Raw genomic sequence first — 14,346 nt, 5'->3', positions numbered from 1 at the left:
AGTCTCAAATCTGATAATTTTCTGTGTGATTTGTGCTAACAATTTGATTGACAATAATAAATAATGCGAATCTTGTCTTCCATGCTCAAACCTCTATAAAGGATAGCGCTATACGTAATTAATGTGCCGAAAGTGATGGTAATAGATGGTACGTCCTTTTGAACTATGTTGGGGTATGGCTGTATCTATGTATTTATATATCTATGTTTCCCACCTAGAAATTGCATGATTGCCAACTCTCAAAAATGTATGTATCGTCGTTAGTTGTATATACAGGGTGGAACCCTTTGATTATATACTACTGGATAGCTCATTCACTTACAATGTATGTTCCAAAAAAAGAGATAGACTTATGTTTGTACCAAATCATTATGCGCATGCTTACGGTATAAACTTCGCGCGGGAATAGTCGGACTGTTGAATACATCTATTTTCGGAGTAAACATTTATCTTCACGTTAATTGCATATTATGAACTATTCTCTTTACAAACATAAAAACTACGCAGAATTACCACGATTAATTAAAGGTAGAGCCCAAATAACGTATAAAGCAAATAAAGAAGCAAAGCAAAGAATCAGCTGTTGTTATACGGACAACGCCATTAGTTTCCGGTTTATTAAAAGCCGTTTTACATTACACAATAAATTGCAAAAGAAGTTGCACAATTTTTGAGCCTAGAAATATTGTGTAATATCAAACGGAAAATTGTATGCAATATCCAAATTGTTCAAGATATTTAGAACATGCTCTATTTTCATACAATTTTTCGTTCAATTTCTCAAGTACGCATGCGTTATCGTGTGGAATGGTTTCACACACATTTCACACTTCACAGCTGATCGCTGATGGTGATGAGTAATTATTGTGTACTGTGTTTCATACCGTTATATTTACTTATATTATCATTAAAACTTGAAATTTGAGATGTCGTGGTCGAGTGATCAGATATCATGTTTGATTGAAGAATATAGCAAGTGTTTAAAACACCTCTGCCTGCGTTTCTTCGTTGCAACCATTTCTCTTGCCAAGTTTTACGGTTTTTCTTTTTTAATTTTCTACACTGCCTTTGTCTAAGTTGTCTGACCAGTAATACAGAACTTAGAACAGCAACAGTGATTAAAAGTTTTTGCTTTAAACTACTCATTATGAAAATAAAAATAATTTAATATGTACGAGTTACGGTTTATGAAATATTTACGTATACGTTCATTGTAAACGCACACTGACATATCATTTGGCATGACTAATGAGTGAGGTTTTTTATGCGATTAGTTAAGCTGCTGAGCGTATTTTGCGTATTTTCAAGGTCTTCAATCCTTTTAAATAAAATTTGGGTAAGTTAAAGCGCTTTATTTGTTTCTGATATTATTATCACCATTTGTATTCTTAACTAGGGGGAGGAGACCTGTAGTTTTGGTTTTGATATATGAATAAACTTTTAGCGTCCTTGAAATAAACATTTAACTATTTCTGTACTTGGTTTTGTTACATACATAACCCTTTTTGTTTATGAGATGTCTTGTATAATAAAAATAAATATATTCTATAATCATTTTATCCATGCTGATATTCTTCAACGATTTTAGCAAAATGGATATAAATGAGCATTTCCCTCACACGAGTGTAACGACGTTAAAATAAACAGAGCGTGTAACGGAGGGTTGATATGTATAAACAAACACATTGCAAATGGGTTGGCTTGATCAGCTGGCTTTGAACTGCGCATCCCAATTGCAACTTGCATGAAATTGCAATTAATGCTACATGGAAGAGCATCAGTGCTTTCTCACTGAATGTGGTCCTTTTTCCACCTCTTGTGATATTTGTATTTTTTTATGTACATTTTTTCCCTTTTCTGTTTTTTTGGTGGAAATAAAGATTATTATTATTATATTGCTTTATGTGATTCGGGCTTTACACTTTCGGTTCTGAAAAGACGTCCCTACGGTTTCGATAGGATCTTCGGGTTTCCGGTCCAGATCCTTGATTCATTTCATCACTACTTATCGTGTGAACAGTCCCGGATGGACAGACAAAACGATTTCGTAACTAATTTCGCTTTTTTCATTAATACGTGCAGACTGATTCTGCAAAAAAAAATCATTTCGAAGAACAGAAACGTGACAACAGGGCAATTGTCAATATGTGACAGTGACATACCGAAAAAACATCGAATCCAAATATCCCTAGTTTGTTATTGTGCTGTAGAAGAAGTGTCACTTTTTCGTAAAAATAAAGGGAGGACTTGCCTGTGTGATCGTGCACGATGGGGGACGGTAACGATGCGGAAAGGCAGCCCCTTCTAAATAAAGATAAAAGTGCGTACAACACCAACACCGTTGGTAAGTTTGTTTTGTCATCTACCAAAAGCAAATTTTATCTTTGCACTAGCATCCAACACAGTGAGTCACTATCTGTGCAACATAATTGATGATTAATTATCTTATGAGAATGATAACTGTGTAAGTTGTAGGGGAGCAGACGACAGTGTCTCCAATCGGCCCAGATGAGTTGCCTCCACCTTTCTACCAAAATTCTGCCGGACCGGGTCTTCCTATGGTCACGTGCAGAGTTTGTCAAGCTATGATCGATATATCCGGAAAACGAGATCAGCACGTTGTCAAATGCTCGCAGTGCAATGAAGCAACTGTAAGTCCCCATAGGTTAACGGAATTGGTGTATTAAAGTATTTTTATTTCAGCCGATTCGAAATGCACCGCCTGGGAAGAAATACGTTCGATGTCCATGCAACTGTTTACTTATATGTAAAAGTTCATCGCAGCGTATTGCCTGTCCTAGGCCAAATTGTAAACGAATAATTAATCTTGCCCCTAGCCCTGTCACTCCGCCTGTTCCGTCGGTGCCCGGCATGTGTAGAGTAACATGCGGCCATTGTCACGATACCTTCTTGGTATGTGTCCAACCATTATTTTGAATACGTTATAGTTGAACAGATCCATTGTAAAAATTCTTACTTTTATGTTTCAGCATTTGCACATCTGTCATGTTGTGCATTCTATGAATACAAAACTACATTAATTTTGAGGATCACAATCTGACTAAGTATTTTTTAAAATAAAGTCTAGGGTAGATAAAGCTATCAACATCAATCTAGGAGCATTCAATTAAGCAGTGCTCTTTTCTTTGTCAATAAAAATGTTAAAAAAATTGAGCATAAGCAGTTGGTATAGTCCGTCTCACATTTCAGTATTCATTCAAAGAGAAAGTGAAACTGTACCTCAGGTTATTAACATTTGAAAATATAGACTGGGTTGACAATACAGGATTTTCCCTCCCATTACCTTTAAATTTAAAACCGTGTCGGGCAGTGTTTGTGTATTAATTGCAGTCTATTGTATTTTATGTGTATTATCGCCTCTTAAAGGTGAAGCACATCATTCCAATTGAGGCTCACAACAAGAAGATAGTATTATGGAAAATACCCCTACCCCAAGATGGCCTACTGTTAAAGGGATTCCAATTTTGACAAAATTTGGTATCTGGGTATCGCTATTAGACGCGTTATACAAAAAACTACCATAGATTCGCAACCTATTTGCACATACATAACCACTCTATGACTAGGCAAACATATACAGTGTGTCCCAGATCCCGTGGGATTGCATGGGTAAATAGGGAATTGGTTAAATGGACAATGTTTTGCAGTTTTAGGTGCTTATTTAACATTTCCTTGTGGAAATTTAAAATGTCGAATAGGTTCGACGTAAATTCAAAAAACTAAAATTGGTCATTTCCTTTAATGTCTTATATCATTGAAAGTACAAGAGATATAAAAAAAAGTTTTATATAAAAGTTACTGTCTTTGATACGCTTCATTTAGAATGATGTTAAAAAATTCAAGATTGCTACTTTTGAGGAACATTTACTTCCTAAAGTTAAATAGGCGCCATATTGGATTCTTAGATTTATATTTGATAGATTTTTTAATTCTCTTTTCAATGAGCTATCATAGCATAAGATTGAAAATAAGATACCAGTTATATCAACGGTTTTTATATTTTAATCGGGTGGGCTGTGATGAATTAAAAAAAACAAAATCTATTCGAGGCAACAAAACCATGAAAATAATTACATCAGATTTTTAAAATATCGGGGGCGCACTCATGGGAGGGGGTTTGGGCATTACAACTCCCTCCAAAATGTTATAGTAGGCCTAGAAAAATGTTGACTTTTATGACGTCACTTATTGACTATCCTATTATCCATACTTACATACCTACAAAATGGTGGTATAACTACAAACTATCTCCTCAAAAAAATGTCATGCCATTATCCAGCTAAACACATTTCAAGACACTTCACTTTACTTTACAATTGTCAATTTCGGAATGTTTGGAAAAGCTCCCTTGTAATTTTTGATCAATAATTTGCCATTTTTAAGATAGCTGTACAGGCTCATTTTTATTAAATAGAATACTCCTATATTTTAATGTAAATAGATTAGCATATTAAATTCTCTTATCAAAAATTTAACACGCAAGAAATGATAGTAAAAAGAGATGTAATTCAAAAGATTAAAAAATGATTTTAAAAACAAAATAATTTCAAAACGGTTTTTTAATTATTTTAGAATTTTTCTTTTTGAAGCAATATTAAATTTTTTTGAAAAGACTTTAATATGCTATCTTTTTGGATTAAAATATACAGGATGTTTTATTTAAAAAAATTAGGTTAGGTCCGATAATTTTTTTACCGGACTGTATACTTATTCCGAAAACTACAGATTATTCAACAATAATAAATAATAAACAATTTTCTGTATCTCTTAACTAAGAATATATAGAAATTGACAATTTTTTGATTCTCCCCTGTATACTCTTAGGCGAGCGAATATTTTCCAATTCTGATTTTACCATTTTAAGTTGGACCCAAAAAGAGCACGTGACGCCTATATTACTTTTTTGATAGCACTGACAATTACAGATACCCTATAAAAATATCGGAAAAGGGACACCCTGTACAATTATAATTTTTCTCAATGATGGATTCTAAAAAATTATACGCTGGCGTAATGTCAACTTTGTTATTTATAGAAATTTTTTTTTGAAATTGTAACCAAAGATTCTTCTAGTAAGGACAAGCATATCGCATATTGTAAAATTAGATGTGCGCATGTGCAAACTGCGCAATGTCAACGAACTTATTTATAGAGATATTTTTATGACATTTTAACCACACATTCTCCTAGTAAAGTCAAACATATCGCTATTTTATACATCAGGTGTGCGCATGCGCAAACTGCATATTACTAAGTTTCTTATAAGAATATTTATGCCATAACGGTAGTATAGTAACACCGATTCTTGCGCTCTTTGAGCTTGAGGTGTATACAGAAAGTTCAAAGTTATTAATAAATGGTGTTACAAGAATCAGAGCTGGCTTCTACCTACCCTAAACCTAACCGAAACGAACGGAAGGGGAAAATAGCCCAGCCAGAATCATCTAATAGCAGTGGAACGCCTTTAGATTTCACTCGGTCTTCGAGGCAGGCGAGTTTCATTTTGTTTGTGCGGACATACAAATGCATGGTAAAATTGTTAGTGCCATACAAGTGGCAACCCCAAGGATGACCTAGTGCAATAAAATGTGGGCGGTACCGATCTCAGCTGCGCGTCGGATGTTTTTACTCATCAATAGTATGGATTTTGCCGGGTTCGATCCCTGAGCCCGTTAACATAAGATCTTGGGCGTTTTTCTTCTTAGTTTCGTTAAAATTGAGTACCTAGAGTTAATGTAGGCGCCTATGGAGTGCAGTGCTACTACCTCCCTGTAATTTGTTTGAGATACAGTCGGGCTAAACGAAGTGGTCCTTACATACCTATCTCGTAAAGCGGTACTAGAAGTTTTAATGCGGGACTATTATTAGTATTTCTATTTAACCTCTCTAGCTCTGGCAAAAACTATCAATTTTAATATATATATTCATATACGTTTTATTTGAAAAAATCAACTTTTTAGGGTTTGAATTGACCATTAGTTTTCAAACACACTGTAGAAGGGCGATCAAAATGTAATTTATTCTCATGTACCATCAAGTCAGAATTGTTGATTTTGGAAGACTTACAATCAAGTCAATGGAGTCATAGATACAGGGCTCAAAAGAAAAACAGTCAAAAGTAAAAAATGTTGACGGTTGCGTAGAACAGCCTGTATATCACATTTATTCATTGATTAAACATTCATAAAATGAATTAATTTTGATATTGGTTTAAAAGCCAGGTGTAGACAATATATGATCGTGTGTATAGCAATTCATTAATTAAAAACCACACATTAAAGTAACTAAATTCGCACATTAATGATAAGCGCCATCTAATGGATAAGCACGACATAATGAGTGTGCCAGTGCGCGTACCTTATGTTTAATTCTTGTAATGCTATAGCATAGTATAACTTCACGATTTGTTCAGATCATCGTAGTAGCGTCAACTGATTTTTTAGACCAGAACTACTTTTTTCGTTCAAGATTTGTTCAACTATAAAGTATTTAAACAACACCTGAACCTTTATTTCACATGTACTAATCTTCTAATTTCAGTTCAACACTCTAAATAATGCACTGGCACGTTGTCCCCATTGTCGAAAGGTTTCCTCAGTGGGCCCAGATTTTAAAAAAGGACGAGGTGTCGCATACTTCATATTAGGACTGATAATGCTTTTAGCTGGCATCGGTGTGACCGCCGGAACCTATTGGTATGCTAGAATGCACAACGGCATCTTTGTAGTCTACGTAGGCGCTTTTATTATTTCGTTGTTCTTATTTGGACGCAGTATATATTATTTTTCGATGAAAGTTAGCGTTATCGACGGGCCAATGTAAGAATACTACCTACTGCACTTATCTGAAGCGGGTAAATCAATTACGTTACGTATAATTGTGGTAGTACAATACATTATTTATCAACTGCTTAGATTGAATAACTCCTTTTCTATGTAAAACGTAAGCTAATCAATTAAGTGAAAATTTGATTTCTTTTGAATCTATCAATTGTCTCATATGCCTATATATTGTATACACATCAGGAATTGTAGATTTGATATAAATTTCTATGCAAAAACTGAACCGAATGAACCTTTTTAATACAATAAAATTGAAATTCACGCAATGTTGAAACATTCCCTTGTTTGTTGCCATTTATTAATTTTTTCCTAGTATTAGTTGTAAATATTTTAATTTGGTTGTAATTGTAATATAGTCGATTTATTTTTAAGAAATATATCAATTAAATTTTGAAACTGTATTATAAGAAGAGGTTGCAGGATGAAAGTAATAAAAGAAATATGGAATTTATTTTGTGATAAATCTTTCAGGTGGCGCACATTTTGTGCTCTTTGTATAGTAAGTTTTCGGCTACGTCATTTCATTGGTGTGTTACGACGTCATCACTAAGTATGTTTACATAGCATCATGCAATCAATGGAAGAGAAAATCCTACTTTATTCAATTTACCTACTGAATTAAGGTTGATCTTTAACTAAACAGTTTACTGACAGAGTACTACAATGTTCTATGTTGAGCTTTGACGTTTTTTGGATCAAGCTGGCAAAGCAGCAAGGGAATAACTCAACTTTGAATTGTGGCTATGTGCAATGTAGGATACAGGGCGCGGAGTTCTTAAAAAAGGTAGGTACTTAACCTTCGAAAATGTATGATTAGCTCATAGGAATGTGGTACAAGTTTGAAAAATATTTATCTTGGCAAGAGATAATGTAGGAACAATATGTGATGGGGATAACATTTAGTAATTTAGAAAAAAAACAGGGTGTATAGATTATAATAATAGGTATCACTCTTAACTTAATATTAATTGAGTGTGACCTACACAGTCTCGTGCTACTAGTTTGTAAACTTGGAAGCCCTGTGCCCATGTGCCTGAAGATGGAGCAACCAAGTGCAAAAGCGGCACCTTGCAAATTGTTTCAGCCTGGAACTCCAGTGATAATGACTTTAACACGAATATCGTATTTATTCCTAGATTCTGTACAGCTTACATACAAAAATAAAATCTACAAGAATTCGCATATTTGCAACCTGTCTAACCCAGTCAACATTGTGTGTAATTACCTAATTATTGTTCTAGTTTCTATAAAAGATTTGCAATCAATATACTATATACTTTATTTTCTAATTAAACTCATTTTCGGCAACCGCCCGGCGCCCTTCTGTTTAATTTAATTGGTATTAAATAACCGGCAAGTATTGCTGGTAGTTCTGTATGACCCATCTAAAAATACAAAATGCTAAAATGTCATTCCGGGCTCCACAGTTAACATTTAAAAAAGTAACACCTCATTGTTCCCCACTGAGAATGACTGCAAAAGGCCACAAAAGTAGTTTTGCAAATAAAATTACGATTTTACATCCAATTTTTTTTTCAACACTCAGGTTGCCCAGATTGTAGGAGACTCTAAATTTACTGGGCTCGTAAGCCACACGTAACAGAATTCTTGAAAACAATTACGGCCAGTGTTGGTACTCTAGCTATGACCGCGCAGTTGCCGGCTCTAAAAAATGTATACATAATCGTAGGTTGTACCATTGTTTAAATACTTTATCTAAACAATGGTTGTACAGGGTTAGTCAACGATTGAGATAAGATTTTTCGATAGAGTGCTTTTGTATTATGATATGGTTGAATATTCTCCACATTTTAAAAATATTTGGAATTATACAGGGTGCGCCCACAAAGTAGGGCGCCAAAATGGTACATTTTTTTAGATTCTATGAGTTCTATGTGTAATTGTACGTCTTTTTTATTATATGGTTAATATCCGAAAAGCTAGTAGTTTTAAAGATAATTCGATTTTTAAGAAAAATTGGGCATTTGCAAGCGTCAGTATATTGTCATATATTACTTAAATTTTGATTCCAGGTTTTATATCTTATCCTGGGTTAAGTAAAAGTCAAATAAATACATCTACTATGAAACATTAAAAATATAGCTTACAGGGTGTTTTTTTTGGTATGTCCAAAGTTGCAAAACTTCATATTAAAAAATCTCACTTTTTTTAAATGGAACACCCTGTATATTTTTCTGTCATCATTTAGCTCCTCCAAAAACCTTCAACTTTTGATAATAATGTCCTATACCTATCTCTGATAGTTTTCGAAATATCTTGGTTTTCCTGGTTTTTAAATAAGTTATATGTAATTTACATAATAGTGAGGAGGCCATGCAAAAAAGGGCAATTTTTATCTATCTCGTCCAAAACGAAAATCATATCGATTAATTTATTTTTCAAACAATTTATTTTAAGTCCAAAAACTGGAGAATAAGTAAAAACATTTGACTACAAAGCAAATTTAATTTAACTCCTAATGTCATCCAGTCAGTGATATTAGTTTAATTTTTTTTTCATATTCGATAATGATAATGTTTATTCAATAATGAAAGAAAGATACAAAGTACATCTCGTTATTATGTAAATTAGAACTATTTCAGATTAAAATATAAAAAGTAGAAAAACCAAGATATTTGTTTATGTTTTTACTATCAAATTTATTCTCCAGTTTTTATAGACTTAAATGAATTATTAGAAAAATGAATTAATAAATATGATTTTAGCTTTGAACCAGGCAGATAAAAATTGCCTTTTTTTTGCATGGCCACCTCACTATTATGTAAATTACATATAACTTATTTAAGATTAGAATATAAAAACCAGGAAAACCAAGATATTTCGAAAACTATCAGAGATAGGTATAGGACATTATTATCAAAAGTTGAAGGTTTTTGGAGGAGCTAAAAGATGGCAGAAAAATATACAGGGTGTTCCATTTAAAAAAAGTGAGATTTTTTAATATGAAGTTGGACCTACCAAAAAACCACCCTGTAAGCTATTTTTTTAATGTTTCATAGTAGATGTATTTATTTGACTTTTACTTAACCCAGGATAAAAGATATAACATCTGGAATCAAAAATTACGTAATAATTTTGACAATACACTGACGCTTGCAAATGCCCATTTTTTCTTACAAATCCAATTATCTTTAAAACTACTCGTTTTTCGGATATTAACCATATAATAAAAAAGACGTACAATTACACGTAGAATTCAAAAATGCATTCAAATACAGGGGGTTCTATTAAAAAAAATGTACCATTTGGGCGCCCTACTTTGTGGGCGCACCCTGTATAATTCCAAATATTTTTAAAATGTGGAGAATATTCAACCATATCATAATACAGAAGCACTCTATCGAAAAATCTTATCTTCAAGTCATTAAGTTACTCCGCGCAATCGTGACTCACCCTGTACAAGGGTGGGGCCTCTCTGGCTAAAGAAAAAAATGTACTTATCAGCTTTCTTTCTTACTTCACCACAAAGGTAATCCTTTAATTAGTTTTGGGCAGATAGTTTCGTTTTTGATTTTGTAATCAAGTGACACACATACAGCGTGGTCCATTAAGTGTGCATATAGGTCGGATGTTTTTTTATAAGTTGCGCAGTCTAAATGTTCGATAACCATTCTATAATATGCAATTAGGACGGCTTCAAGTCAAACTTCAAACAGTATACAGAGAGCAGGTAAACAAATAAAAGTTGCCCATAATTTCGAAGAAGATATCAAAATGGTATTGAGGAAAGTTGTTCTGAATGAAGTGACTTAAATTCTAAACATTTTTGATTTCCTCCGTATAACACATTTTATTCGTCTACAACCAAATTACTCCTGAATAATTTTCTTAAACTCTAATAGGGATGATGTTTCAATATGAAAGAAGCTAAGGAATTTGAGTAGGTGCATACTCACTTATTGAATCAGAGCAAGAAAAATATTACTGTGGAGAGTCCATCCGTTATTACTCGTACTATTCCGATATGTAATTAACCCCAATAAATGCAGCCTAAACTTTTTTTTACTTCACGTCGTCGATTCTCTCAAACAAACTGCAACGTGTTATTGTTGACGTGCAGAATAAGAATGACCAAAGTGAGGTACCGCAACGGTTAAGTAAGACGGTTAAGCGATTCTAGCTCGTATCGCTTACGTTAAAGAATAATGTTCATTGAAGTGAATTTCGCTTGCATTGCATGGCACCAAGTAGCCGTAAACAACATTGCTGTAAACAAAAACTTGATGTAGGCAAAATTCAGTTCAATTAGTATTATTTGACGTAAGCAATACGGTCTAGAAGCGATTAACCGTTTTGGAGCCGTACTTTGTTCATTCTGCGCGTTGCAGTTTGTCTGAGAGAATTGTTTATGTTTAAATCGACATCGTGAAGTAGAAAAAGTTAACCCTGCATTTAGTGGGGTTAATTACATATCGGAACATTAATTACAAATGGACTATAGACGCCATTTCGCCATAAACACCAAAAATTATAACGAGACGCCCTGTATATGAGAATCTTTCAATTTGTTAATGGCCGTTTGCACCGACAAATTTAAGTGGAGCTTAGTTTAAGAGTAGCTTAAAATTTCATGGCAACTTTTATTGAGACAATGGTCAATGGATTTTAAGCTAAGCTTAAGCTAAGCTCCGCTTATATTTATCGGTGCAAACGGCCATAAGTAAATCTGGGGAATTACTTACGAATAAACATAAAGTTGGTGTATTTTATTTGAATTTGTTGTCCCAGTCTCTATTCTTCTGTTTTTATCGCGAATTATTTATTTCGATTTGTGTGTGTATTTAATTGTAAAACGTGAAATTGGGTGTCTGGTCATTTGCGATAATGGAGTTTTATCAGGCGAAAAATAATTATCGCACATCTGGTGCTGATAACGAAGACGCAATAAGTGTTGCGACGCATTGCGCGGTTTTTCGGCGTTATCAAGTGCCATTGTGATTGGCGGTGTTTTTGAAAACTTTGTGAATTGAGACTATCTTATGGTGGAAGTGGAAATGCATTTAACGTAAGAACGAGGCTGACAGCAAAAAGCGCGTATTTTTGTTTACGCTAAATTCTTGGACTTTTGATCCTATATTTGTTTTGTTGAAGATGCAGTCCGTGGGTTTCGAAATAAAGTGTGCAGAAGTTAAGAAGCAATCTTAAAAGATGCAAATTATCGACAAGTTAGGACCAGATTTAATTATTTATTCTCTTTCTTGCAAGGATTTTTGAATTGTTTCATGTGTTTTGGAATAAATATTTGTTATTGTCAATCAATTATTTGTATATTTATTCGAATCCTGTGTGCGACGCAGATAGAGCCTTCATTTCAGATTTTTCTATTCGTGGCCAAAATTTATTTGAGGTGTTAATCAAAAGTTGTGTAATAAATTCTTTGGAATTTTCGAAAGTTGATCAAGACCACCGAGTCTCTCAAATTGAGAAGTGTTGAGTCCATATTAGGATTTTTCTTTATAGCATATGCCGAATGTCGACCAGGACAGATGATAAAAGTTTCAATTTTAATTTGATTTGAGCTAGCTGGACAGACGTTTTGTGGGAGGTGTAATGACCACACGCCATTGCACACAGCAATATGCAACATGAAACATTCAAAAAATGTGAATAGGAGGCCAAGATTTTATATATTTTTTTTATATTCTTAAGCAAATTTTATATTTCTTGACCTGGCCTGTATACCTACTGTTTGACTTGAAGCCATTAATAAATGCACATAAAATAGTCATTGAACATTGGTATTTCTATTTCGACTACAAATAATGAAAAATCCGCTCCGTTGCATACTGGATCACACTGTATATAGAACGATTGCTTGGTAACATGAGCGATAAATGTTGTAAAAGTGCCTTTTTATTGAAATTGCAATGGTATACCTAATAGCATCACTAATACGCGCCCCTTTCAATGATTCGACGTAAATTCTTTTCTTTTTTGCATTAGGTTGCCAAAACACGCTCTTGGTTAAAATCTTCGCCTCAAGAAATATAGGAAAGTAAATAAAACAAGAATATTCAATTATTTATTAACGAAATAGTTCTTATTTTCTAATATCTTACTGGAAGAAAATACACCTAAATGGGGCCGAATAGAATTAATTCCGGTTGTGAATTATTACTTGTTCCGGTCTAACTCCCACATTTACCTAATGATTCCGGTTCCATCAAACTCAGTTCCTTGGGATCATGACACCTACCACCTTAGTGTAACGCAATCACATTTTAGGCACTAAGTACAGTGCATTTTGCAAAAGAAACGACAGAACTATGTAACGCACCAAGTTTCAAGGAATATGTTTTGCACTCATGTTGTGCGTAAACGATAACTGCCGCTTTATGATCACGCGTGAGATCAAAAATGATGTAGGAAGACCTCTCCTATTCTCAAAAATAGGAATTTCTAATTTGGTGAGGGCACTGTAAGTTAATGTACTTATCCATAAACATGGGGACCAAGCCAATTCTGATCCTGAATCATGGAGAGTGGGTAATTAACTTCCTACAACATCGAGAATGGTCCTACGGCTGTTTCTCTGGGTATTCATCCTTTTGAAAATTAACAACAATCCAGTGTCCTATACATTAGGTAAAAACACTTATGGTTGATAGTTCATAATTTATTACTCCCCTTTTTTGAAAAAAAAACATGTATACCTAAACATAAAATAAAATAGCGTCATTTTGATTCATGGCCTAAATATTTCAGCGAGAAGCTTCGTGGGATGTTTGGAAAAGGTCCAAAATGATACACTCAATGAGGACCGGTGCCTAATTGCTAAGTACACAGGTATTAATTTTTGCAATTTAATTTCTAGAATTTTATCAATTCGGTAACATATACAGAGATATATTTTTGTTCATTAGCCCACTTGTGAAAAATGACTTGTTTGTGAGAGATGATGTTTATAAGTAACACATAATCCACTTGCCAGAAACATGTAGAAACGAACTGTATCGTAAAATGTTATTTTTGCTCATATAACTGGCTCCAGATATTACCATACCTTGACAAAAAAAGAATTAAAAAGCACTAATGCAGGTGAACGCTCTGCGCCGACATACTTGTGAAGTTATTTCGAGGAACACGAAATATTCCGATGAAAATAGAAAACCCCCAATGAATACTGTGTGATTCGTATAAAGGAGGCAAAAGAAGAGGAAAGTTACAGGTGTGCACCTTTTTCTTCATTCCACCAACGCCGGAATTCTCGTGTCTATAAAAGGACGCTGTCCCCACTCCCAGTAATCTGAGAAACGGCGAAAATCGCTTCGGAAGAGACATTTCCGTACACTATCGGTTTTTCTCGTTTACCTATGCACTGGATGTTGCAAAATCGAAGTCAAAAATTAAAAATAAAAATGAAGCGTGTTTATTTCCCCTGCAAGTGACTGAAGATGATTGGAATGCGTAAGGGGTCAGAATGAGTAAAACGAAATTTCTATTGAGCTATATAAAAATGAGT

General features: G+C 33.9%; 1 protein-coding gene and 1 long non-coding RNA gene across 3 annotated transcripts; one reads left to right on the top strand and one right to left on the bottom strand.

Moving 5' to 3' along the window:
• The first annotated feature begins 2,012 nt into the window (after window positions 1-2,012).
• On the top strand, window positions 2,013-7,283 carry LOC116174180 (type 1 phosphatidylinositol 4,5-bisphosphate 4-phosphatase). 2 transcript variants are annotated; one of them, XM_031492050.1, is made up of 4 exons: window positions 2,013-2,344; window positions 2,470-2,651; window positions 2,704-2,913; window positions 6,562-7,283. In XM_031492050.1, exons 1-4 carry the CDS (start codon window positions 2,269-2,271, stop codon window positions 6,841-6,843), a joined length of 750 nt encoding a protein of 249 aa, XP_031347910.1. In that variant the 5' UTR covers window positions 2,013-2,268; the 3' UTR covers window positions 6,844-7,283. The 2 variants fall into 2 exon arrangements, with proteins under 2 accessions (XP_031347910.1, XP_031347911.1); XM_031492051.1 differs by having other exon boundaries at window positions 2,037-2,344; window positions 2,476-2,651; window positions 6,562-7,277.
• A 5,610-nt stretch (window positions 7,284-12,893) lies between these two features.
• Window positions 12,894-14,155, bottom strand: LOC116173871. The gene is made up of 2 exons (XR_004145986.1): window positions 13,946-14,155; window positions 12,894-13,887 (listed from the first exon to the last, which is right to left on the bottom strand). It is a non-coding gene; the product is annotated as an uncharacterized LOC116173871 (long non-coding RNA).
• Between the last annotated feature and the right edge of the window lie 191 nt (window positions 14,156-14,346).

This window comes from Photinus pyralis, unplaced genomic scaffold (assembly GCF_008802855.1).
Source record: "Photinus pyralis isolate 1611_PpyrPB1 unplaced genomic scaffold, Ppyr1.3 Ppyr1.4_LG6, whole genome shotgun sequence".
NCBI lineage: Eukaryota > Metazoa > Arthropoda > Insecta > Coleoptera > Lampyridae > Photinus > Photinus pyralis.
The sequence above is the reverse complement of the archived record's forward strand: the minus strand, read 5'-3'. Positions and strand labels throughout refer to the sequence as shown.

What these genes read in the sequence shown, in the direction of transcription:
- LOC116174180 (XM_031492050.1), top strand. Translation starts at nt 2,269, where the DNA reads ATGGGGGACGGTAACGATGCGGAAAGGCAGCCCCTTCTAAATAAAGAT. An exon ending in CGCAGTGCAATGAAGCAACT is followed by an intron (nt 2,652 to 2,703) that starts GTAAGTCCCCAT and finishes TTTTTATTTCAG; the next exon opens with CCGATTCGAAATGCACCGCC. An exon ending in ATTGTCACGATACCTTCTTG is followed by an intron (nt 2,914 to 6,561) that starts GTATGTGTCCAA and finishes TTCTAATTTCAG; the next exon opens with TTCAACACTCTAAATAATGC.